The 27,400-nt window shown below is 33.0% G+C and overlaps 2 protein-coding genes across 3 annotated transcripts in view; one reads left to right on the top strand and one right to left on the bottom strand.

The window, feature by feature from the left end:
* The first annotated feature begins 2,764 nt into the window (after positions 1-2,764).
* LOC105223687 (uncharacterized) lies at positions 2,765-22,325 on the top strand. 2 transcript variants are annotated; one of them, XM_011201468.4, is made up of 4 exons: positions 2,765-3,135; positions 7,858-8,061; positions 21,280-21,409; positions 21,473-22,325. In XM_011201468.4, the coding sequence occupies exons 2-4, from the start codon at positions 7,962-7,964 to the stop codon at positions 21,795-21,797; spliced, it is 555 nt and encodes a 184-aa protein (XP_011199770.2). In that variant the 5' UTR covers positions 2,765-3,135; positions 7,858-7,961; the 3' UTR covers positions 21,798-22,325. The 2 variants fall into 2 exon arrangements, with proteins under 2 accessions (XP_011199770.2, XP_019844927.2); XM_019989368.3 differs by having other exon boundaries at positions 2,765-3,336.
* LOC105223708 (CAD protein) overlaps positions 22,214-27,400 on the bottom strand; it is a 22,527-nt gene continuing 17,340 nt past the window's right edge. The window contains exons 5-8 of the mRNA XM_049454168.1: positions 26,074-26,213; positions 23,715-25,584; positions 23,269-23,652; positions 22,214-22,590 (exon numbers count right to left, since the gene is read on the bottom strand). Of these exons, the coding sequence (XP_049310125.1) occupies positions 22,390-22,590; positions 23,269-23,652; positions 23,715-25,584; positions 26,074-26,213 (2,595 nt within the window). The 3' untranslated portion in view covers positions 22,214-22,389. The remainder of the gene's footprint in view (positions 22,591-23,268; positions 23,653-23,714; positions 25,585-26,073; positions 26,214-27,400) is intronic.

Here is a 27,400-nt window from a genome sequence, read left to right as displayed (position 1 = left end):
ATTGCCTTTTTTGATAGCCGTGGAATCGTCCACAAAGAATTCGTTCCACCGGGGAAAACTGTGAATCAAGTCTACTATTGCCAAGTACTCGAAAGATTGCGAAAACGAGTCAACAGGGTGCGCCCAGACATCGCTCGTAACCGGATCCTTCATCACGACAACGCGCCTTGCCACACCGCCCTCAACGTGTCCCAGTCTTTGGCCTTTAAAGGGATCGCCGTGTTGCAACAGCCGCCTTATTCGCCCGACAAGTCACCCTGTGACTTTTTTTGTTTCGGTGGTCAACGGAACCCATTTTGAGCCGATTACGGACATCCAGGCGGCCGTGACAAGGGTACTTGCGGACATCCCAGTCGAGGCGTGCCAGAAATGTTAGGAAGCATGGAAAACGCGCTGGAATCGCTGTATAGCTGCCCAAGGGGACTAGTGTGAAGAGGATGGCAGAGTTTTAGAATAATTGCAAAATATACGGATTTTATGGAATTAGTCTCATTACTTAATTGTCATACCTCGTAGGTCTATTTTCTACTTTCTTCCGAACTTACCATTTACTATTCTGGAGTTAAAGTAAAAGTGAAGCAAAATAATTTATATTTTACTTCATATACCAAAACTTGGTCATTGAAAAATCATAAGTTCGCACTGGTATAAATGGTATAGACTGGTATAATCATATAGAGTAACAATAGCTAGCAGTTATACCACTTTAATGCGATATACAATTATTCACGGTATTGAACTCAGCTCGAATACTTTATTAGTGCTCTCATATTGGAATTTTTCCAAAAGAGAACAGAGCTCAAGTATGATGAGTAGAGAAGCGGTGAATCGAAGACGCCTTTTATTCAATTTATTAACCGCTAAGTAGCCAGAAGTTATAATCGGAAAGCAAAAATACTATTGTTTTTTTTGAATTCCAGGAATTTGTGGAAAAAATTAACACATTTATTTGGCATTTGAAAAAAAAATTATATTTGTTTAAACAAAATATTTCCGAAAACAGATATATTATTAATGACGCAATATGTTCCTTGTTTGCATAATGCTTATTTAATTGGAAGTGACTAACGATATGTTTGTATATAAACGAAAGTATTTGAAAAAACCCCCTTTCGTATTTAAATGGGATCAAGAGCTTATCTTGTTTATAATCTCTATAACTAACTCAAATTGTTAATGACTTTAGTTGCTAGTGTTTTGATGAATAATTGAACTACGTTGAACTAGTTTTTCCTCAACAATCTACTTTATAAAAACTCGTCACTTTCTATCATGCTGCAATTCTTTTCAGTTAAAGTGAGCCTGCCTATATGTATGTATGTATATGATAGAATAATGCAATTTTTCAGAACCTTTTCCATTCCAACTAACGTATCCTAAGACTTTTTTCTTGTGTGATCCATTTTGACGTTCCCTACGTTTTTAAAGAAAAAATACAGAAACGTAAAATTAAATGGGGAATTTTTATTATAACTCGAAAGAACATTTTTTGGCATTTATTTTTTTGAGATTATCTCTTTCAAATGTTTAGGCTTTAAACTTTACATATCTACACAGGAAAAGGTCTAACGTTGTCATATCATACGGCCTTGGTGGCCAATTAACCTCCCCAAATGTGAAATTATGTGTGTTTCTTTCGATAAATCCATTGATTGATGCGATGAGTGGGAAGTGCCATCCGTCTTGTTGAAACAAAATGTCGCCGAGATCATGAGCTTCAATTTCAGGCATCAAGTAGTCGGTTATCAAAGGTGAGTTTTCGTACGAATACAATTTTTAAACGTGTTTTAGGCGTAAGTCTTTCCATGATGAAATGCCGTACAATACTGAACAAAAATAACATGACAGCTTGACACGACTCACACGTGATCTGTCAGAAAGGGCTATTGAAGAAAGTACCTCTACTTGGACCACCCTTTATACTAATTTTATTATTCTCTGGATTATGGCAAAGCACGTCAATGGATTCAAAAACATTTTCTTCTTCTTCGCTCGTCGATATTTTTCTAGCTGTCTGTTCGAAAACAGAGGTTTAGGTATTTTTTGAAAGATCAAAAAGCCGTTTGACATCAGAGTTGAGGTTTTGATGATTGAGGTTACCAGGTTTGATTTCACATACACTAAGTAACCCATTTTTCCCACTTATATGTACTCCAAATACCGGTAGGCAAGTCGGAGGTCTACAATGTATGCCTTACAAAACTCATACCGGTGACCCCCAATTAAAGTGATCAACTTGAATGTCTTCAATTACGCAACTTACAACCCCAAATCATTTAAAAGAAGACAATTTATGGCTTGATTGATGCGGCTGTTGATTGAGCAGGTTATCTCAATTTCAATCATTAAAGAAATTGAATGAATTACAGCAAAAAAGGCTAAATTAAGTATAAACGCTGCGCATGCGCTGCAAGCGAAAGCTCATGAAGAAACGCCACACAACAGAGGGGTGCATACTTCTGACGCGCGCCTTATCGCCTTAAACGTGTCGTTGACTGACGCGCTTCGCATGGAAATTCTTTCATAAACGCAGCTTTAAATGACATAACAACAGCGCGACACACACGAACACTTTCAAACGCCCACATACACGCTTTTCGCTTGCGAGCAAACACTTGTCCATTGCGCAAACCATGCGTCGCTGCTCGCTGATCGCTGCTTGGAACTCGAAGCCCGAGCGCCAGCTTGCTGCACATGTGGGGGTAGCGTCGCTTAGTCGGTCGTCTGGCCAAGGTTGTGTGCGAAATATAAGCGGCGATTCTAATGAAGGCGTCAGCAGTGCGATATCATCTCTCAGCAATTGCATTGAACGGCTGAGAACGCCGCTGTGCAGATCTGATAAGGCATTCCGAAGCGCACGCGAGTGAAAGCATTTTGGAAATTTGGAAAAACAAGTGACTTACTTAAACCAAACGAACACACACACGCGCAGTCGCATATATTAAATTTTGTAGATCGCTGCACGCTCGTGGGTATTGCCGTGCGAATGTCTCCGAACCGAAAACTGGTTAATGAGTAATTTGAAATGAAACGCAAGACTCGTCTCGCGGTGCACCAATTTTCAATTTGATTGTGCTTGAATTCGAAGTTAGCTTACCTACTTTTTAAAGTGGCGCGCAAATTTAGTTGAACGCAGTAAGTCAACGGTAACGGTTGTGTTGTGTGCTAACAGTTTCAAGAATATTCTAACGAATTGCATTAATTCGAAATTCAGTGTATATAAAATAGTGAAATATTCGCTTAGTGAAGGCGCTAAAAATTTTATGGAAGCACAGCAATATATTTTTTATAAAAAAAGCGGTGAATTTGAAACTCAAGAAAATTTGTATTAAAAGTGTGAGTAAAAAAATTGAGCACATTAAATATAGAATAATGATAATTATTTATATAAAAACACTGATTTCATATTTCACTGGTGCACCCGATGAAATTAAAATTTTATGTGTCTGAAAAAATAAAAAAAATAAAATAATTTTTTAACCATAACATAAAAATTATTGAAAAAAATTTTTTATCAAAAAAAAATTTCAAAAAATGTATATTTTTTTTTATTGTAAAAAATTGTGAAAAAAGTAAAAAGTAATAAAAAGAATTATTTATTAAGGAAGAATTATTTAAAAAAAAAAATATTTATTAAAAAAAATTAAAAAAATTAATAAATAAAAAAGTTTAAGTAAAATAAATAGTTTAAGTATCTGAAAAATTAAAACCAAAAAATTTAAATTATTTATAAAAAAAAACATAAAAATTTATTTAAAAAATTAATTATTAAAAAAAAAAAATTATTTATAAAAAAATTATTTATTTCAAAAAATTCAAAAAACTAATAATGATAATATTTTTTATTGTTAAAAAGTTGTGAAAAAGTAAATTATGTTTTGTATTTAATATTCTCATTCGGAAATACTATACATTTCAAGTTATTTAATATAATTTTTGTTAACAAAAAGGACTACAGACAAAAGAGACTTGTAGACAGCAATAAAAATATCTTTGAAAAATTTCATTTAAAAATAGTAAATTAGAGTGTGTTCTGTTTTACTTAAAATTTTTTGCTTGAAATTTTGAATTGAAAATTTTTATTTGAGTTTGAAAAATTGAATTTGATAATTAATTTATTTTTAACTTTAATTATACTTCATTGGTAACATTAATACATTAATTTAGTTTTTTTTTATTAGTTGTTCGGATTCATATTTGCTTGAAACCTCATTTTTTTTCAAAAAACAGAGTATTAATCTTAGTATATTAATCTTATGCGAAAGTTAAGCGTAATTTATATTAAAAAAGAGAAAAATTAAATATAAAAATTTCAAGGATACACCGTTACAAAGAAGTTTGCAATAAAAATATTAAGAAAATTCTTTTTACGCCGCAGCTGCAAGGCGCTTCGCAAATAAAAACGATTTTTTGCAAGAACTTGAAACTTGATTCTGATCGATCAGTTTGTATGGCAGCTATATGCTACAGTGATCTGATCTAAACAATTTCTTCGGAGACTGCATTATTGCTTTAGACAAAAGCCCATACAAAATTTCGTAAAGGTATCTTGTCAAATGAAGAAGTCATCATACAAGCACTTGATTACGATCGTTCACTTTGCACTGCAAACGTGTCACTTTTTCGCGGTCATTAGTGCCTAAACATTTGACTTCATACTACTTATCTAATTCAAGTAGTCAGTGAGCAACAAGTTAATTGTAGACATAAATCGTCTAGATAGTCCTACTAGGAGCGTGGCAACCAGAAAGCAACTCTGTGCAAAAGTGGTCCAATAATGGATGTTCTCACAGAAGAAAGAAGGGAAAAGGGTGTGTGCAAAATTTCAGCTCAATACCTCAAAAACTGGAGGACTAGTTCTCGTATACATAGACAGACAGACCATGAATAAATCGATTCTGCTTGACCAGTTAATCATGTAGTTATACTATATTTTTTACAGGGTCTTTGACGTTTCCTTTTACCATGTTACAAGCATCGTGTCAAACTTAATATAACCTGTTCAGGGTATATAAAAATAATTAATTATTTTGAAGATTTTTAAGATAACAAATAATTATTTTTCAGATATTTCTCATATATTTATTTACTTTTGAAGTAAAAAAAATATTCATTATTTATTTACAATGACGCGTTAGACCTAAATTTTCAGACAAAATAAATTCGTTTAGAATTCGCAAATAAATACAGCTTTTCTCCGTAATCGACTTATTTATATTTCATGATATTTGTTTGTTTTATGCCTTGACGTTTTTTCTGTCTGGCTGCAAAATATAAATTTCGATAACAACAAATATTTAATTGTAATTTTTTGCACAATTTATAATGCTCCTTCCAAATTTGTGATAAAGGCAGAAATGCAGTTTAATAATTTTATAAAATTTCTGCAAAGAAACTGCGATTTCCGCCCTAACTGTGATAAGAGTAAAAAAGATAAAAAAGTTTCAAACAAAAAGCGATCATAAAAATGCAGCTTAAGCAAATTATATTTATTTTTAATAACACGAAATATTGCGAAATACATATACGACTGCAACGTCATCTATTGACAAAATACGAAAAGACTTTTTCGACTACTCAATATTGCAGCCGATACTTATGGGATATTTACTATAGAATCCAGTGCTAATTTCGGGTTTGTTTTCAAGTAATTCGGACCAACTAAAAATATTAAAAAGTTGTATTTCTCTGACCTTATTACTAACATTAATCGCATCTCTTGTTTCTATTGACAAGTGTGCCCTCATCACACAGCGTCACTCAAGTGCTTGGGAATTCCATTTAATTTCTTATCTAGCTAGTTATAGTTTTAATCAAGAAAATTTAGTAAGGATTATTGTTGTTAAAGTTATGACGCAGAATTAAAAATAACACGGTGTTGACAGCAAATCTGTATTTCTTTATCTAAAAAAGCTGTGATTATTTCTGCATGTGTGATAACTTGGGTAGCTGCGCAAACACTCTATAGGAGTATATGGCAGGAAGAGCTACCAAAAATAGCACAGTTTAGATGCTTAAAATATAATAAGTAATAAATTTCATATTTCTTAGTCAAGCTAAATTATTTAGCAGATAACCGAGATTTATGAAAATGTATTTCCTGCGGTCTCTACGTGCATGACACACGCTGAGAAATTTATTGCTTTGGCTTTAATTGCCCTTTTAGTTGTCATATAATATTCCTTAATGAATTACTGCAGTTAATTAAAACATTCCGCCTTTTTATTTAAAAGCCGACGAGAGATTTGTTATATATACCATACATATGTTTGTAAGTTTGTGGTTCAGAAAGTATGCCATTCGCAGCTCAGCTCATTGCTTGGGCGAAGAGAATTAAAATTTAATCAGTCAAAGCTTTAATATGAACAAATGGAATATAAATATGATTTTTGATAACAGTACTACTTTGGCGACATCTAGCGGGTATACTGGTATACAGGAACATTATTCTGATTAAATTTTCTGTGGGTTTCCTCTTTGCAATATTATTATATTGCAATATTTTTCGAGTCAGCCTAATGGCATATCAAATTGATATGTTTACAAGCTAGGTCCATCACTGCATGGCTTAAAGATCCAACTCCCGAATACCTACATAATAATTTGATATATTAGATTTCTATATATTAATGTATATAACATTGGAGGCAATCTTCGGTAATCATCCAATAAGTAATCTGTATATCGTCACCTAAAATGCAAAATAATGTAACATCACTTTTCATAAGTTCATAGGCGAAGGAAAAATAATATAATAGAAACCACTCATATTGAAAACAAAAAACTGAGTTTTGGTTATATTTTGGTTATCAAACACTCATATTGAGGTTATGAAATGGTTATTTATTGGTTATATCTGACAGCTGGAGGTTAAAATCGAAATAGAAACCAGTCATATTGAAACAAAATCTGAGTTTTGGTTATAAAATGGTTATATCTTTGATGATATGTGGTTTTACATTTCAGGCCGATAATATACAGAAAATTTTTAAACTCGATTTTCGAAATATTTAGAACGAAATAAGTTTTCTGATTAGGAATTTAATATCCTGAAAGTGCTTCAAAATTTCTGGGATTTTTTTTCTGAAGCAATATTTCTAAAAGAATTTGTATTATATTCATATATATAAACAAAAACAAGTAGAAATAACAACAAAAACAACAAAATAAGATGTCCTCTTATATATACATACATAGTACATAAACTACGTGTAGATCAAACGAGCGCTCCAGTTAGACAAGGATAGTGGAAAAATTGAAGGAGGTGAAAGAAAAAATCAAACTGAAAAGTTACCTCAGACTCAAAGCACTCAAAGCACATGCTCTAAAATGTTTATTTTAATTTTATTTAATCTCCGCTGTCTAATAGTTCTTTATGATTACCGTTATTTGAGTTAGTCAAGTTTATTTAATTTACAGTTCTGCAATGATTTATAAATAGACTTCGCTATATCATCGCACAAAAAGTGTCGTCAATCATTTACGCGCGAAAAACTTGCTCAGAGAAGCGGAACACTTTCATTCGAATAAAAACTGAGCAGTTGATTACTTTCCATTTTTTGTCAATCCAACGCCATGCGAGCTCAAATTACTATAATTAGTTTAAAATGAATTTCACCATGTCGATTTATTTGACAAATCACAGTGAAAAAATTAATTGCTCAATTTCATAAAAACTTGTTGCCATTACTAATGTGTGCATAAACACCCTTTTTTGGTCGCGTCAAAAATTGGTAGTGAAAACAATTTGCTTTTTTTGGACTTAAAGCATTTTCTTTGTTTAAATATCACCAAATTGCTAACACACGCAGCCTGGAATACCACTAAATATACCAGCATCTGCTTCTTTTATTACAGTTCATTAACCCTTGTCTGGCGGTGAAGACACAAGCGCTCAGCTCGAAGTAAGGCGCTGTTAACCTACTTTTTTAATTATTTTCGCTTGAGATTTCGAAATTTTAATGACACATCACATGGATTCAGGCATATCCATAAATAAGGAGCAAATGGATCCGTATATGAAGGCCACGCATACCAAACGCTTTATAGTGGAGGATTCAAGTAAGTGATACTATATATTTTTATATGCCATGAAGGCTGAAAAATACGTTTTGTTTAAAGAATACTGCATTTTTTTAGTAAAGAGCGATACTCTGTGTAAAATTGTTATCATTGTGAGAGATAAAAGATAGGTAGTCTCTGAACTATTCTATTATCATTTTTATAATAAGATTGTCGCTAATTTTCAAGCAACAAGCATAGTGTCGAAGTCTGAAAGGTCTTTATTTATTCAATTTATCGTTTTACAAAATCATTTTGTGGACTTCATTATATATTTTTGTCCGTAAAACCTACAGATGGTAGGTCTAAGTTGGTAGTGACTTTTTTGTTCAGAAAAATCTTTTTTTGTTACATTTGGTATTGACGATATTTCGATATTCTGACATTCTGACATATTTTCTAATAACACTTCAGTTTTTCAATACGCTAAACGTATTTCCAACCCCTTAGGCACCTCTAATTGAGCAACCTTTATAGGGTTGTACTCGTATGAGAACTTTTGCATTAACTTATTGTCAATCAAATACTAACTGATAAATAACAGATAAATACCTGACTGTAACAATAAGTAATTGTATGCTAAATTGAGAACAATTAATATAAATTGCTGAAACTATCTTAAAAGTCCAATTAGGAGTTTCTTTACTTTAGATAAGACTTAAACTGATTCAATGTTTTCCCTAATTTTATGAAAGACGGGGAGTTTTGTCTTCAACAGTTTTCTACAGCACTTTGGGTCGATTTTTTTCGATGGTAACTGAAAGAAATCCAACTATGTTATGATCGGGATAACTCTAAAATATTGCAGTTCAAAAAATTGTTCTGTATATGTCTCGAAAAAGGATCTCTCATGTTATTTAAACTGTACGAGTATCCTCTTATAGTAATTGTACTACTTTAAAGCATAAATAATGATTCCAATTAGAAAAATCGGTAAATAACAATCGGAAATCTTTTTTTTGCGAAAAGTCTTCATTAACATAGAAATGCTGATGTCAAAGCCTTATTTTCTAATTTTTCGTACAATATTAAATCTGTATAATTGCTAGAAAAGTGGGGTATTATGGCAAGAGGCTCTTTTGAAATCGATTTGCACAACTCAAACTGTCTATTGACTGTCAATTAAAGGCAATTCAAATAGGTGATGTGATAAATAATTAATGTGATATAGTACATATGTAGCTATATATTAATATTAATGACATGGATCCTAAGGATGACTAACCTCAAATAAATATAGAAGAATAAATAGCTCGCAATAGTTCAGTGCAAAATCATAATGCATGTCGGAAATTGTTCCGACACTTGATATCAGTGCACTTGAATTAAGTATAGGTATATTATTTGTGTGCAAACTGTATATTATACGTATATTTAAGACTACAAATTGTTGAACAAGCTGTGAAATTCAACAAGCATACAAATAAACAAAATACATACAAATAAACACAGTTGTTGCACTCAAACTGCAGTACACATCCACAAAGTATATACTACATGAATGTTTAATGGAATTTCCCACTCGTTGGAGATGCACGGAGATGACACGGAAAAGTTTAAGCAAACATGCAATTTGTGTATTTGTTTATAATTATTAAGTGTGCTTGCAGTGCTAAGAAGTTTCAAGCTGTAATATATAATATATACAATTATAAACTTAATTGTATGGAGTTTGCGCAAACTGGTTTGTGTAAACAATAAAATACTCTTACTTTTAAAAGTTGTTTAAAACAAAATTTTAATTATTTTGTTTGCGCAAACTCAAACTGCACAAACAGTGTTGTACAAACCAATTGTGGAAGTATCAATATACTGTAAAAGTTGTTTAAAACAAATTTTGTATTAGCTGGTTTGCGCAAACTCTATTGCACCAACAGTTTGCACAAACCAGCTAATAAAAAATTTGTTTTAAACAACTTTTACAGTATATTGATACTGTTGGTGCAATAGAGTTTGCGCAAACCAGCTAATAAAAAATTGTTGTGCATCCCCCTTTAAGTCGTAGCAATTAGGCTGTCTTAACTTCGACGCTAATCCATTATTAAATTATTAATGCAAATCAATGTTAACATACCTGTTTTGTTGCACTACCAAAGGTTTGTTTGCCTTATCGCATCACTGCAATATTGCACTTGCCTGACATTCTGCCATCGCATTAATTTACCTACTCTAAACTGGCTGCTCATCTTCAGCCATTTGAAATAGAAACCATGCTGTCTGCGCCACTTGAAATACAGATATCGAATCATGGTTATTGATCGAGCCAACCGCAAATGCGGAAAAGTGGTAAAACGTGTTAGCCACGCACGACTATCATATTCCTTTACTGCGGCGATTTTTTTATACCGAATTTGCATAATTGCCGCACATTATAGAAAAAAGGTGTGAACGAGCTATTCATTTGCATACACACATGTGAAATAAAAGTTTTTGTTTTATTTTGAACGCAGCTAGAATGGATAATTTTGAAATTGATCGGCGAACATGCAAGTATATGTATATATTCACTAGATCTTGATAGATGTTATACATTTTTACCTATTTTATATGTACTTATTTTAATTGTTTGTAAGCATCGAAAATATTTGTGAAATTCAATTAGAAGTGTGAATTTTTTCAAAGCTTAAGTTTCACGTGGTCTAAGAAGAAATTTTATTATAGTCTATGAGCGGCATGTCGAACAAGGAAATAAAGAAGTTATTAATTCTTAATTAAGGGTCTTAAAAATATTTTTCGTTCCTCAATCAAGAGGCCAAGTCTTCCAACGAGATTTACGTACGGGTTATTTGAGTTTCGAAAACACAAGAAGTCTCTCAGATCCAAATCTGACCAAGAAGGCTCCTGAACGACGACTTTGACGATAGAATAAGCACTTTTTATCACTAATCGCCGCAGATCTTGGAGAAAAAATGCAGTTCAATTCAAAAAGTCCTTATACGAGTAGTACGAAGTATGTTTATTCTGCGAGACTCATACGTTCACACCGCCTCCCTTGCTTTATCAATTATTATTCAGCGTGACAGCAGGGTTAACATATGTAAGTTTATTAGAATTAATAGTCACATGTACTTCTTTACTTTCAAAATTGAACACTCTCAAAGCATTTCGAGTGTATATTTCTGCCTTTCACTTACCTTCTAGCTTGTCAAAATTTTATAAAAATAAACTACACTTACAATGAAAACTTCAACTGAAATGGATATCCCTGTTAACATTTTAATGCTCTCACGCCATTTTTCGATCACAATTTTCTTAATTTTTTAAACCACGAGCAAAGTATAAGGACGATCTGCTTGAATCAGGGGAGATTGTATGGTTCCAAATTAAGACTTTAAGCCAGTGAAATACTTACTTATTCGAAGGAGTTGATTACTGTAATTAAATGTTGTTGCTTTTTGTATAACAAAAACTTTTTACAAGTGATGATTTTCGATAATTTTTGTTAATCGATACTTTTCGATTATTTTTTATTAATCGATAATTTTTACATTTCGAGACAACTTTTTTTAGTTTTTAGAATCAAGAATTTTCAAGCATTTTTATAGTAATAATTTTCGATAATTGTTGTTAATCGATAATTTCGATTATTATTATTAATCGAAAAATTTTTTATTTATCGATAATTTTCGATTTTTATTATTAATCGGTAATATTCTGTATTTTGAGTACGGTTTTTCGTATTTTTACAATCCATAATTTTAGACTATTTTTATTAATCGATAATTTCTTTTATTTCAAGCCCTGGCTTGATTACGTTCACATGCTATAGTTTTAAATTATTTTTAATAATCGGTAATTTTCGATTATTTTTGTTAATAGATAATTTTCAATATTTTTAGAATCGATAATTTTGGACTATTTCTATTACTTATATTATATTGATAACTTTCAATATTTGCAGACCTAATTTTCCCATTTTTATATAACTAAAAAATTTTATTTTCTGATTTTAAAGCTAAAAGTTCTGTAAGATAAATATTCAATTATTCGATTTTTACTGTCATCTTAAAAAAGTTAATTGTAAGAAAATGTTGTTGCTTTAGTCTAATATTTTTGCAGACAAGTGAATAGACTCAATTTCACAAAAGGCAGTCACCTATCCAACAAATATTGAAGGACCCCTTTTTAAACCCTGGAAAACGTTACAATGTTGAAAGCCATTATTTATAAATATTATTGCTTTCTCAGACATAAGGTTTACATAGCGGAACTTAATTATGTATAAGCTAACTGAGTTAATAATCACTATGGTCCAAAGTGTAATGATTAAAGCACCGTTAGTATTAATTTTAATCATGTTTTCCTGCAGTTTTTCCCCTTTCACGTCACATAACTGATCTGATCTGTTTATATGCAAAATGCGCTTTGTTCTTAACCAACACCAGACGTCAATGTTTGTCTTGAACGGAATTAAACTAACGGTTATGCAGCTTACACTCCCACCAGCTAAAACAAACACGTCTCTAAATGACGTGTGTTACATTTCTGTAATTGAATACCGCGCGAGCACAAAGTTATTGGCGTCAGCGCGTTCAGTAAGCTGATTATGCAGCGCAAAAATGGAAAGTTTTAAAATACACTCTAACCCAAAAACATATGCTAATTTGTTCAGAGTAATTGTGGTGGAAAATAAGTTCAATGAAAAGGCTTGTCTCAACTCGTTCTCTCCTCGTGTCATCTTTATGGGTTACAGAGTCGCTTCAATATAAATTATAATTAAAAGCAATAACTGTAAACAATGAAAATAATACTTTTAAATAAGTTAATTAAAAGCATATCAAAATAAAGTTTCATTAAACTTTCATCGCCTGCCATTAATCTCGAAATTAATAAATGTAACAATCAAGAGTTCAGAACACATTCAACTAATTTAAGCTTTAACAACTTAAATCGCAACTTTTAATCACAAATTCACATAAAAGCAAGTAATAAAATTTGTTAACTATAAATGATAATGAAATCAATCTTTAATTATCACGTGTTCGCTGTTGAATTATGTTAATTTCACGTTTTCTCATTTCATCTTTAGAACTGATCAGTCAATGAAAGGTTGATATCGCTTTAGTCAATTTTTCCATAATGAATGATTTTGGTTTTTTCGTTAATGTTGTTAATGAATGCGAAGATAAAAATTTTTTAATTATTCAGCACATGTTGACAGTTTGTTAATTAGAAATTCATTTATAATTTAGTATACGATTTGGAAGAAATTTGCATAAATTCGAATGCACACAAGTGAATGTATCACATAGTGAACAGAAGAGGCTTCAAGTAGAGGCTTTTTCCTTATTTGGGGTTTAGACTAGTCTTTCGTAATATTCAGCTTCAGTTTTCCAATAAATGGCAAAGTAAGATTGTTGGGTGCCTAAGTGAGTATCATTTGCATAAGGCTAAATACGTAGTAAGTTTAGTAGTCTACATTCAGTTGAAGATAAATTCTGAAGATAAATGTGTGCTAAAACTATATATAGTATTATTCTTCTAAGATAAAAAACTATTAATTTTTACTGTGCCCACAGTCTTACATAGTTGTTTTATGAGCACGATATATGTATGTATAGTATATGGAGATCAGGTATACTCTGGTCATTATGTCAACTGAAAAGTTATTGAAGCTGACACGACCCTAGCTGAATTATCATTTGAAAAACTTTTTCATAATATTTTCGATATATGTGACCTGGTCTGTGAAAAAGGAGCTAACGTGCGAAAACTAGTTATGACTTTTTGGATTCTATCACGTGAAAAAGCATTTCATCTTCCATCCGAATCAACTAAAAAGTGAAAATTGATTTTTTGTCACCTAAGCCCCCTTTCCGTAGACCAGGTCACATATACTGAAATGTTATTAATCGATAATTTTCAGTATATCGAACCCTATTTGTCTTATTTTTACGAGTAACAATTTCGAAAATTTTTGTTAATCGATAATTTTAGATTATTTTTTATTAATCGATAATTTTAAATATTTCAAGCCCCATTTTTCTAGTTTTTACAATCAATAAACAATTTTCAATTATTTTTAGTAATCGATAATTTTAGATACATATACATATGTTATTAATCGATAATTTTCCTTGTATCGAACCCCATTTTTCTTATTCTTATAAGTCATAGTTTTCGTTAACTTTTGTTAACCAATAATTTTCGATTATTTTTTATTAGAGCCCTATTTTCTAGTTTTTGCAATAAATTATTCGTTTTTTATTAAAAATTTGTTTTTGATTTTTTATATTAATCGATAATTTTCAGTATTTTGAAATCCGTTTTTCGTATTTTTACAATCGATAATTTTGGACTATTTTTAATAAATGTTAATCATGTATTTTTCAAGCCCTTTGGAATAATTTTTGTTAATCGATAATTTTCGATTATTTTTTTATTAAACGATTATTTTTAGTACTTAGAGCCCGATCTTTCTAATTTTGCAATAAATAATTTTTATTATTCGATAACTTTCGACTTTTATTATTAATCGATAATCGTTTTTTCGTTTTTAACAATCGATAATTTTCAACTATTTTTATTAATCGATATTTTTTATATTTACTAATCGATAATTTTCGATTATTTCTGTTAAACGGTAATTTTAAATTTTTCGAGCCGTATGTTTCAATCGATAGTTTTGGACTATTTTTACAATCAATATTTCCAGACCAAATTTTCTAATTTTTACATATGTATGTATGTATATAATTTCTTCAAAAAAATTTATTTTCTGCTTTTAAAGCTTAAAATTCTGTAAGATGAATAGTCAGTTATTTTTCGATTTTTGCTCTCATTTTTAAAAACTGAATTGAGCTAAATACATATCTTTTGATGTTTAAACAAATAAATAAAAATATAAAATAGAAAAAAAACCTAACAACAACACCAAAGCACACAATTGAAATGTGTTCCCAAGCGGCGTGTTGAGCAATACGTAACTGTTAAGTAGTCTTTATATTTCAAAATGTCATATGTCGCCAATAACTGTTTATTTCTAATGACGCGATTTTTTCAAAACCAACAATCCGCATTGTTGCAATTGTTACACAAAATAGAAATGTACCTACACGTGTACTTAGTACAATAGCCTGCTCATAATAATGTGAGAACAATTGAATTCATGTTGACATACCCCTATATATGTATGTACTCGTATGTATGTATTTAAATAGGTGTGCAATTAATTGCTTGCAATTGCTCTAAACCAAGTGCATGTAAATATGTCCTCATATCTATTACGCATATTTGTTGCTGGTGTTGGCGTTGCTGCATACATTGTTTAACCCATTGGGGGCATCGAAAGTAAACAGCCATGCACCCGTCCCATTGTCAGTGTCATTGCCAGACGCGTTCATTCACTATTCATTGCGATCGTAAACACGCCAATAAATATTACACAAACACACTCACATAATCATACGCATGTGTAAACGCAGTTGCTCGTGCGATCTATGTTTTTACCGCTCACATTAGCTGTGTGGCATTACAATCACTTGAACTTCAAATAATTATGTTGCTAAAGTGTTGCATTTGGTGGGTCGTAAACATCGTTGGTGTGGAGGTAATGTAAAACTGTTTTTGATTTGAAGATTTAATGAGAATGCGTAAATGATTGTGTTCAATAATGCAATTCGTACTGTTAAATTAACGAGTTCAAGCAGAAAATCATTTGCACTTTAATTTGGTTTCTCACATTACTCATACGACCTGGTGGCTTGATTCTGATATGTGATATGTGGGCACTCCAACCAGACACCAGTTTTATTTAAATAAAAAGTTGTTTTGATTGTAAAAATTACTTGGAAGTTTTATAATCAATTTCGAGAACAATCTCAATCTAAGAATTTGCAGTAAATGTGCATATATGCATATGTATGTACTTAGTGTGTACCAATTGGGTACTACGTGTGGTATGAGTGATATTGGTCGAAAGTGTAAGATTTTTCTGCGAACAAGATTGTAATCGTTTTATACAGAAATTTATTACAAGTAAAAATGAAAGTAAAGTGTCACTCTGCGCAGTATGAGCATAAATATGTATACTTATCTACGGTGTTGAACATTTTTTAATTAAAAGATATTGGCTCAAAGTTTATATTAAAAGTTGAAAATTTAATTTTTTAATGTAAAATCGATATTAAAAATTCAATTTTGTTTTAATTTTAAAATTAAATTTTTTTGAGTATTTTGTGGTATTAAAAATTGAAAAAATTTTGCCAAATCGAAACTAAGAATTGGACATTTAAACATAAATCTATACTCAAAAAAAAAAAATACTTTTTTAATTAAAATAAAAAAATTTAAGTTTTTAAATTTTAAATGATTAAAAAAAGCTAAATTTAAAATTTAAAAATTTAAATTTTTTTCAATTTTTAGTTTGAATTTTGCAAAAATTTTTTTTTAATACATTTTTTGAGCTAAAACAATTAAAATTAAAAAGAAAAATTAAAATTTTTTTACATAAAAAAATTAATTAAATTTTTACATAAAAATTATTTTTTTAATGTTGTTTTTTAATATTAAAATTAAATATTTTTTTTTAATTTTTAAACTTCGCATAAAATTTGTTTTTGTATTTGATTTCGGTATTTGTTATTAAATTTTATTTTTTTAAAGAATTATTTGGAATCAGGCGTGTGAGAAAGTTACAAAATTTTAGAAAACGGACTCGACTTTTAACAAAAATTAGTATTTGGTGATCCAGTTTTGATATTTCTATTATCAAATGTCTATTTCAGCGGTATAATATGTATATTGGCAAGCAAAAGTATAAATATTAATTTCATATCACATTTAGCTATTGATTATTATTGATTTTGTAATAATATATGTATAATAAAATAATATAATAAATATTTGCTCTAAAGAAAGCTGTGATCAAGTGTCTGCAAGCAACCAGTTTGGCCGGCTGTTCTGAATACCATTTTCATAACGCCTACAGTGGTACTAAAATCAATGAAAAGTTAAAAAAATCTTTAATTGCCTTAAAGATTTCTTAAATATTTTTCTACAATTTTTTGAAAATAATAATGAATATATGTACACATAAATTCTCGAGCAAAAAATTCTAAACATGCTAAGTTCAATGAAAACTTATAAAATATATAAAGACTGTCAAAATTATTTTTTCCTATAATTTTTTGAAAACATATTTTTTTTAAACTAAAAATAACATAAATGAATAAATTTTTGAACAAAAACTTCTAAAAAACTATATAAGGACGGCAAAAATATTTTTTCCTATAATTTTTGAACATTTTTTTGTAAATTTAATAAGTAATATAAAAAATGAATTTTCGAACAAAAACTTCTAATCACCCTAAAATCATATAAAGACCTCCAAAAATATTTTTTTCAATAATTTTTTTAAAAATATTTTTTTTAAATTTAGTAAGTAAAATAAATTAATAAATTTTCGAGCAAACACTCCTAAAAAGCTCTGCAGTGATCGTAATTTCTAATCTTGTTGTGGTGCCAAAGGAATCTACATGCTTTCTCCTATAAAAATATTTATGCACTTGATTATTTTTGTACTACTCGTGTTATATACTATATCTACACAGAACTAAAAATATTAATATATTTCTAAAGAGTTTAAGAGCAAATAATTTGTTCGGCAAATTTTTGACTTCAGCCCACTGTGCAGCATAATTGTTTTAATATTGTATAAACAATTGGTACAGGAAAAATTACTTTAAGACACTCCTTTCAGTTAGAAACAGTGCAAATTTCCATGTTTACTTTCTAAAACGGCACAAGGAAATTAATTTATAGCAAGTTATGCCAGACTTACAGGCCAAATAGCAATAATTCATTAAACTATTATAAATATTAATTAATGTATTTCGCTAAAAATAATGATTGACTAATTGACTAGACGCATGTCTCTAAATAACGGCTTTAAAACATAAAATTAGGAAATTCAGCGGCTGTTGCTAAAAATAGCTTATGAAAACGCAGGCAACTTTCACTTTTCAACGCATTTCCGACACGCATTCTACACGACATTGTTAATATGTAAATATATAATTGTGTACATAGTCAGCTTGTCAACATTCTACGATCAAATTTGTAGTTTTTCAACTAAAAGCTATTTAACTTCCGAAGCCAAAGCGATTAGTGAAAGGAGCACAGAACCAAAGTATTCACTATTGGCGTTAAATGTCAGGGGAAGTACTAAATTATATCAAATGCGAATGTCAAATGTTGTATGCAAATTGCAGCAGCATAAGTTACATAATTGCAGAACACAAGCGGTCAATTGAAAATTGAAAGTGTTGATTTGTAAGTTGAGAACACAAATGATTTAAAGCTAGCAAGTTGAAAGTTGCTGGGCCGTGGCGCTTAACCAATATATGGCGCCCCTTAAACGTAATGAAATTTATCATAAGGTGAACTGCTTTCATTGCACTTCTTTGAGTTATAAACTGTTTAACAAAGTTTTAATACACTGATAATTTTTTTCTATAAGTTTCTGCTCCCTCATTTCGAGAATCGAACCATTGACATTTTCTGTGTTAGTCTCGCACTCAACCCACAATCCCACAACAGTCGCCGGCTGTTAGTTTTGTTTACGATTTCTTGCATTTTTTAACTTATTCAAATGTATTTCCATGAAATTGTTGGTTAGTCGGTAAAGGTAGTTCCGATAAGGAAACTGATGTAATTTGTAACAAATGTGACATCAAGCAATCGGACAACCACTTAGTACCTATTTGAACCACATACATTGGCTCCTAGTCTAGATGCCAGCCCCAGTGTAAACACGCGCCGGCGAAGTGGGCAAGCAAATTGTTTCCCAAGTCAACATTTATGTTAATCGCTTTTTTGTACCTGAATATTGTTGTTGCTATTTTAATGCTCCCTTGCGGTTTCCAGCTGCCCTATAATTGGCATATTAATTTGCAACAATAATCGATAATTTTTCCTACACAACACTCAATTAAAGCAATGAGCCGTAAAATTTGCATAAATTGCTGGACATGTGTCCATATTAATTAGCCAAACACAAATGTTCGCATATCTTTCTAACGGCATTTATATTGACAATATTGTGTGACAATAGTTTTTTGACCTCTCGAGGCGTGGGTGATGATTGTGTTAAGATGATTGAGACCTTCGGTCAAAACAAAACAAATAATAAAATTAGTTTTTAGCCGCCAAATTAATTAGTGATTCTTGATTCTTGTTTTGGGATTTGATTTTATATATATATGCGACATATATCTACATATATAGTATATATGCATTTAGTGAATGAGTTTGACTTTGATACACTATCATATTTTTTTTATATTATTTACGCAGAAAATGCGTCTTAAAAGTTTTAGCTCAAATAAAGACAACAAAACCACGACGTTGAATTAATACAAATAATTTTGAAACCAAATAGCAAATATTAGTCTATATAAGTCGAAAAACGCAGCATGAGTCTTCTCCTACAAAATTATTTACCACATTTCACAACTAGTTATCTCGTGACTTTTCCTTGATTCAGAAGTTCATGCTATATCGTCACCTAAAATGCAAAATAAGGTTTACAGGCAAAGAAAAAGCGATAGAACAGAAACCACTCAAATTGAAACGAAATTTGAGTTTTGATTATACATATATTGGTTATGTTTTGGTTATATATTGGTTATGTTTTGGTTATATAGTGGTTATGTATTGGTTACATATTGGTTATCATATACTCATTTTGAAACCAAATTCGAGTTTGGTTATAAAATGGTTATACATTGGTTATCATATCTGACAGCGATTTTCGGTTTTTTTGTAATACGCTGTTTTGCGAAAAAATGGTTCTTAGGTTATTTTAACCAATAGTTGTTTGACTTGTATTGACTAAATCTAGACCATTGTCAAACAAAGGATAAATTTAGCACAGTTCATTCCTACAAGAGGCGAACCAAGGCAACCATCATAGCATCATAAATTTCTTAAATTTTCGACAGAAAAACTTTGCTTCTAATAATTTCAACTCCATCTTAGTATAAAAATATCTTTTCTATGGTTTCCCAAAAGATTTAATTTAGCGGGCCACTTGCGTGAACTTTGATCAGCCATCTAACCTAACCTAGCCTAGTATAAAAATATAATTACTAATAATAAAATATTATTGGTTGTTTTTACGATTTCTCTGTATTCCATGAAATTTTTTTTGTTTTTACACTTTACGATTAATATTTCATAAAACTTTGATAGGTTGAAAAAGCTTTGTTCAAGATAATCAGAAAAATCGGAATACCTTATACAAATTTTCAACACAACCTTAAGAACCCATAATTTAAATATATTTTAACCATTTAACAACCATATAACCATATAAGAGAGTCATATTGGAGTTTCTCCAGAGTCTACAGAAATCTTATCTTATTAATTTACTATAATTATATACTTTTTGAGAAAATATAGTGTCTATGAGCCCTGATCCTGAAGCTCTCATCTCTGAACAAACTTCTTGTTTTGAATGGAGCCATGTGTAGAAGTTCACGCAAGTGAGGAAAGTTCTATCTTATTTTACATATAATCTCAAACAGTTCACGACTACCGGTCTTAGACCAAGTATCCTCTGGGTAGCCAAAAAACATCCGTTTGAAGACGAAATAAAGTGAGAAAACGAAATATCCCTCTCCAGGGTTGTGAGCTAAGTTTAGGACCCGAAACGTAAAGAAACACCCGCAATGAAAATAAAAAATCAGCTTGGCTGAGATACTCCCCTTTTGATGAAGACCACTGCAAACGTACTAAGGATTACGATTTAAGGGCATTCATCTAAAATGTCCGGTCTCCTAATCTGAACAAACTAGGCTTCTTAATATAGGGACACATTGTTCAATGGAGATTGTGACAATTTAAAGTAAAAACCGAGTGATAAGTTCTTTGGAACTTCTGTATGTATATTTTGCGAACCCTAAGATCTAATATAGAACAATTACCAAAACAAGCTATGGTGAACTTTATTTAAAAAATACTGTCAATTGATCAATTATATCTTCTTCCATGACTGTAACCAATTTGCGAACAATTTATGGAAATTTTCATGATCCACAAGAATACAAAATAGTTTTTTCTGAAACTTGCATAGAATATAAGGGCTTTTAAATTGATCAATTATAGTAATAGGATTAAGTGACCAAAGGCATAATTATTAATTAAATTGTTAAAAGTTTTCAATTAAAGAAAATATACAGTATCTCTAAATTTTGTATTTTCTTCATATAATTTCAGTAACCAAAGTGACTTCCGATGGCGAACCACACGAGATGATGACCATGATCGCCGGACTCTCTGGTCTTTTCGCTGCCATGGTCATACTAGCTGTGCTAGTATCTCTCGTCAGCTGCAAGAGCGGCAAGAAGTAAGTGCTACAAACGAAAGTTAAACACTGATACTTAAATTAATTGTTTCTCCTCTTTTGCAGAGTAAGACATTGCAAGAATTGCCCGCGCACCGCAAATGGAAAAGCTGGCAACACCGCACGCGTTTGCAGTTTGGATGAGAACAGTATACGTTCGTCCACAAGTCTCGAAGAGGGCAACTCCGTGCCACCAACACCCATATACAATCCCGCCGTTTCGGTGATTTCTTCTGGTAATCTCTCCGGTAATCTAAACTCGGCATTTATGGGCAGTGAATTGAATTTGACGAACACGCTGTCGAAGCCAAAGAAGAAGGCGCACTGGAGTGATGAGGTGAATGCACAAGTGCATGTGAAGGAGACCGCTGTGGATATCGAGCGTTTTTGAAGCTTAAGAAAGCAGAATTTCTTCGAAGAAATTGTTGGAGCAAATAAATTTCGTAAAATAAATCTGAATTTATGCGCATGCGCGATTGAGCTTGTGGGGGGTTGATGTTCAGAGCGCGCTGGTGGAAATGTGAAGACTGATTTGGAGAGGTTTTTCTCGCAAAAGCTTACTTCGTTCGTTTTTTTGTTATTGTTTTAGTTTTATAGCAATCAATGTTTAGCAATTTAAGCACAAAAAGTAACAAGAAAATTATTACTAAACAATTAGTTTAAGCACATGATTACCTGATAACTGTAAATATAGTTGGAGAATTTTCACGATAAGCACCGTTAAACTCTCTAAATGCATTTTAGCTATGAAAATATCGTATATATTATAAAAAACTATTTTTTTAGCAAAAAACACGATTGAATTTGTTTTTTTTTATTTCAAAAAATTGTAGTTTATTACAAAATATGTTTCTTAGTTTATAAAAGATTACACAAATTATAAAAAAAATATATGTAAAATCACACACACATAACTGTACCGAAAATGTCTTTTATTTCGCATTGTGGGGGCGGGGTGGGTAGGAAGAAATGGCTGTAGGCATTTAGCCTCTCGAACCCACGACCATCGCCAGCAATGCCATGCGCACATACATGCCATACTCGGCTTGACGGAAGTAGGCGGCGCGTGGATCGGAGTCGAACTCCTTGCTGATCTCGAAGACACGTGGCAGTGGATGCATAACGATTGTGCGACGACTCGCCAGAGTCATTAGCTTGGGAGTGACGACAAAGTGGCCACATGCCTGGAAGAAGAGAAAATAGAGAAAGTTAGATAAGCTAAAGTAGTGTTATAGAAATGGGCTTAAGTCCTAATGTTTCTTTTATATCCTGTTAGTACCCTTGAAAAAAACAGCATTGAAAAGCTCAGCCCTTCAACCCTAGTAATTTTTTGTTTAACTAAAACAACATGGTCTTTGAAGCCAAATCCTTTGAATTTTCAACGTTTTCAAGAACTCGAAGTTGAGCTGAGCTCTCCTTACGGGATCGAAAGACTTCCAAGTATTGTTTGAGCTCCAATGATTTACTCTACTGGAGATCTAACTTCTTTTGTACGAACGAAATACTTCCAAGTACTGTTCCACCTCGAAAGATTTAATATACTATAGATCGCTCTTTTGTTTTTTCTATTACCTTCCCTTAGAAGACAATATTCAATATTCCAGGCCTTCTCATTTTAGAAGACGTTTCAGCATTGATACCTGGAGATCAAAGTTCAGATAAAGCGTGTGGCAACATCTTTTGAGATGTTTTTTGCAAGAAACTTGCCTCTCCGGTTCGAATAATCTAATTACAATCTGTAGCCACCTATATAATCTTTTTCTCTATTAACCTAATTTCAATCAAGCTCGAAATATATTCGAAACCAAGACGAGTTCGTACAATCTGCTTCTATTTATCTCCAATTGAAACATTTTTCCTACCTTCTTATATTCCTCCTCGGTGGCGAAACGTTCTTTTTGTATGCGTGTCATATACAGTACATCTGTGGTCGGCAAAGCTTCTTCCATGGAGTTGAAAGTCTTCTGTATGACACCTTTTGTAGCCAAGTAGCGTACGATTTCCTCTGGCATGCCAAGATTCGGCGGACTTACATACTGCAAGGTGATATTGTACAGGGTAAGGAGACGTGCCAAAGAGTGGACCGTGCGCCCATGTTTTAGATCGCCAACCATTGTGATGGTGAGACCATTAACGGTACCGATCTCCTCACGAATGGTAAAGATGTCGAGCAGCGCTTGCGTTGGATGTTCGCCTACACCATCACCGGCGTTGAGGATCGGTTTACGTGAGTGATTAGCGGCGCGCTGTGAAGAACGATAAAAAATATTATTTTTAAAATTAAATGAAAAAATTGCGTTTTACTTACTGCAACTGCACCCGGTTCTGGATGACGCAACACAATCACATCGGAGTAGCCGGCCATGACGGAGATGCTGTCCTCCAAAGTTTCACCCTTTTTCACCGACGAACTTGTCTGATCCATGTAGATGACGCGTCCGCCCAAACGTTGCATGGCTGCGGCAAAGGAACAACTGGTACGAGTGCTAACCTCATAGAAAATGGACGCCATAATCTTGCCACGTAAAATGTCATCCAGAGGACGATCTTTGGAGACACGACTCTTCAATAACTGTGCCAAATTGAAGATTTCATTCAAATGCTCCTTGCTGAACATGTCAACGGAGAGTATGTGCTTGTTGAGTAGACTGTGTACCACGGGACTGATTGGCGGCGCATTGGGATGGCTTTTAGGCAGCAGCTCACGCAGCGTCGAATTGCTAGCTGAGTCGCAGCGTATGCGTGGCAAAGGAGAGATGGGACGCAATAAACTGGGATCACCGGCAAAATGCACCTTCGATGGTGGTTCGGCCAATAACTTGGCGAACGCTTCGTTGGCCAGTGAATCGGAAAGGAAGTCGGTACTGCGATCTTGCGGCTTGTCGAGACCGTCAATGGAGGCGAAAATATCAAGTGATTCCATGGATTGTTGCATTAGCGACTTGCGTCCATATTGGCTGCGTACATTCTGCCCGAAACCGGGTTGCACGAGTACCTCACCATCAACGAAAGCGACTTCGCCGCGTAAGACAACGCGATGCACCTTACCCTTCACTTTCATGCCCTCGAATGGTGTCCATTTCGCCTTTGAATGCATTTCCTCTCTATTTATCGTCCATTCTTCATCCAAGTCTACTTCGATGTAGGTGTTGGGCTGCTCGGGTAGACTGAAAATGCGTTTGGGATTGCGATAGAATTTATTCTGTATGTCTTCCAATGTGAGGCGACCATCATCAACAGCTTTAAGCAACAGTGGTAATATGGTTTCCAAACCAGGGAAACCGGGTGGCGGCTTCTCAGAGTTCTTCTCCTCCCACGTATGTGGCGCATGATCTGTGGCAAACACATCGATATAGTTCATATTGTCCCACAGCGCCTGCTGATCTTCTGGTGTACATAAAACGGGACGCACCTCTGCACGCCCGTCACCAATTGCGGGAATGTCATCTGTGGAGAGGAACAGGTGATGTGGGCAAACCTCACAGGTCACGCGTATGCCTTTCTCCTTTGCAGCGCGTATTAGCATAATCTCTTCCTTGCGCGCAATGTGGCAAATATGTACAGGACGATCGAGTAAATGCGCCATTAGTATAACCGAGCCCATAGTTTGACGCTCGGCATGGCATACGATTGGTGCACGTTTCGGCCAGTTTTGCATGTGCTTCTCCCATACTGTCATGTCGGTCATTTTCAACGTGCTGAACGTGTCATTCAGATACATCTTCAAACCGCAAGCCTGTGAAGCCAGTTCGCCAATGTGCTGCCAGTTTGTGTCGGAAGCGCCAACATAAAGCGCATAATCGCAGCGTGCGCCGGCCTTGGCTAAGTCCTGGAAGACCTGGAAGCTGTTACGATCCACAATCGAAGGATTTGTATTAGGCATAGCGCAAATAAGTGTCACACCACCAGCCAAAGCGGCTGCAGTACCGGTTGAAAAGTCTTCTTTGTGTGTGGCACCAGGCTCACGTAAATGGACGTGCACATCAATGAAACCGGGTAGTTTAACAATACGACGGGAAGTCATGCAGTCAGTGTGAGTCTTCATTGCTGGCCGACGGCCTGTGATGCGCATGGACTCAACTAAAAGTTTTGTGCACTTGACATCGGTCACCAACGGAATGGAGTAGTCGACAGCGAGACGACGGGTGCGATAGCCGTGTGTCATGAATGAAGACACTCTGTAAGAAATAGTAGAGGATAGAATTATTAGATTTTCAAGATAATTCAAAGAGTCAGTTAAAATAGGGCCATGAGAATGGGTTTCTCATCAACTTAAGTCAGGAAGGGATATTAAAGATATAATTATATATTTAACATGCGAGTTTCGGTTCGACCACTATACATAATCTTTTCTTAAATCAAACAAAAGTAGCATTTAAAAATTTTGTGAAGTAGGTGCTCAAATATGCTTGGGAGTCTTTAGGGCCCTTTGATTCCTTATTATACCATACCATATTATACCATACTCTGAACTTCAGATGACAAAACACTTTTTGAGCATTAAGAAGATCATGCCTTAGATCAAAGAATCGTCTCAAATAATTTTATGCATTAGCTAATTTTCATCTAAATTATATTTTCTATATTTTCTGCTCTTCCTTTACTTTTCTGTCGGTCTTGCCGTTTTCCATGTTTAATTAATTAATTATACTTGATTTATTTCTCACCTCCGTGCACCGCCTCCTCTCATTGGCAAATTAATGACCATATCAAATTGTTTATTCGCCAAGAACTCAGCCAGGTGACGCAGCTCGCCATTGGGATCTTCCGGTGATTGCCTATCGAAAGTCCATTGTACGGATTCCACCTGTTGAAGATAACAACGATTTTAATCGTAATATGCTCGTACTGATATACTCGTATAACATATAAATACCTTTTTATATGAGTATAATATGTGTGGGTAAATATCGGTCAAACTGTCTGTCAAAATATGTGTGACAAGAAGTTAGATAAGTATTTGTAAATAGCCCGAGACCTCGTAGTGAGTTGGAAGTGAGGGAACTAACTGAGCTGAAGCGAATAATAGTCCTTATAGAAATATTTTCCAATTCTCTCAGAAAAGCCGAGTTAGATATGCTAAAGGGCTATGTTAAACCAGAGTGTATCCTTCTACAAATTGAAGAGGTGATCCTTAGTACAGTGTTCATCGCATCTTGCCGTCTCACCGTTCAAGAAAATGAACCCAAGAGCTTAAATTTTTACCTTTAGCTTTGATTTATTCAATACAATTTGCTTTGTTTCTCTATAGCATAAATAAAATATTGTATCTTCTAGTATAAATAATATATTGTATCGATTCTCAATTATCTTTTCGCTTTCTTAAGATAAAACAATAGGCTATATTTTTATACCCTGGACAGGGAATGTTTAGAAAGAAGCTTGAAACAACCGGAGAGAAATGTTAGACATCAATAAAGTATATTATATATTTATATACATATATGAAGACGTAGGGCAGCCTAAGAAGACTCAAGAGTTGCAATTTTATCCAGAAAAAATAACGGTTTGGTGTGGCTTGTGAGCCGGTGGAATCATCTGTCCATATTTCTTCAAAAATTATGCGCTATAACCGACCTGAAATAGAAGCTCGTGAGCTCTTAGACATTTGGTTTCAACAAGATGGCGCCACTTCCCACACTTCGCATCAATCAATGGAGTTAATGAGAGAACACTTCGGTGAGCAAATAATTTCCGGTTTTGGGATGATTGATTGGCTCAGATTGTGTGATATTACAACGTTTTGCTTATGGAGATATGTAAATAATGCGGACAATCCTGCTTCGATTTAAGCCTTGAAGCAAAACATCCAACGTGTCATTCGCCATTTACCAGTCGATATGCTCGAACAAGTCATCGAAAATTAGACTCAACAGATGGACTATATGAGAGGTAACCGCGGCCAACATTTGTAAGAGACAGTCTTCCAAAAATAAATGCCAAGGAATATTCTTTCGAATGATAATAAAAATGCCACATTAAATTTGAAGTTTC

The sequence above is a fragment of the Bactrocera dorsalis genome, chromosome 4 (assembly GCF_023373825.1).
Source record: "Bactrocera dorsalis isolate Fly_Bdor chromosome 4, ASM2337382v1, whole genome shotgun sequence".
NCBI lineage: Eukaryota > Metazoa > Arthropoda > Insecta > Diptera > Tephritidae > Bactrocera > Bactrocera dorsalis.
The sequence above is the reverse complement of the archived record's forward strand: the minus strand, read 5'-3'. Positions and strand labels throughout refer to the sequence as shown.

Bases quoted from the DNA above. Each gene is read 5' to 3' on its own strand.
- LOC105223687 (XM_011201468.4), top strand. From the start codon at position 7,962: ATGACACATCACATGGATTCAGGCATATCCATAAATAAGGAGCAAATG. The intron at 8,062-21,279 runs GTAAGTGATACT...ATATAATTTCAG, and splicing joins CTTTATAGTGGAGGATTCAA to TAACCAAAGTGACTTCCGAT. The intron at 21,410-21,472 runs GTAAGTGCTACA...CCTCTTTTGCAG, and splicing joins AGCTGCAAGAGCGGCAAGAA to AGTAAGACATTGCAAGAATT.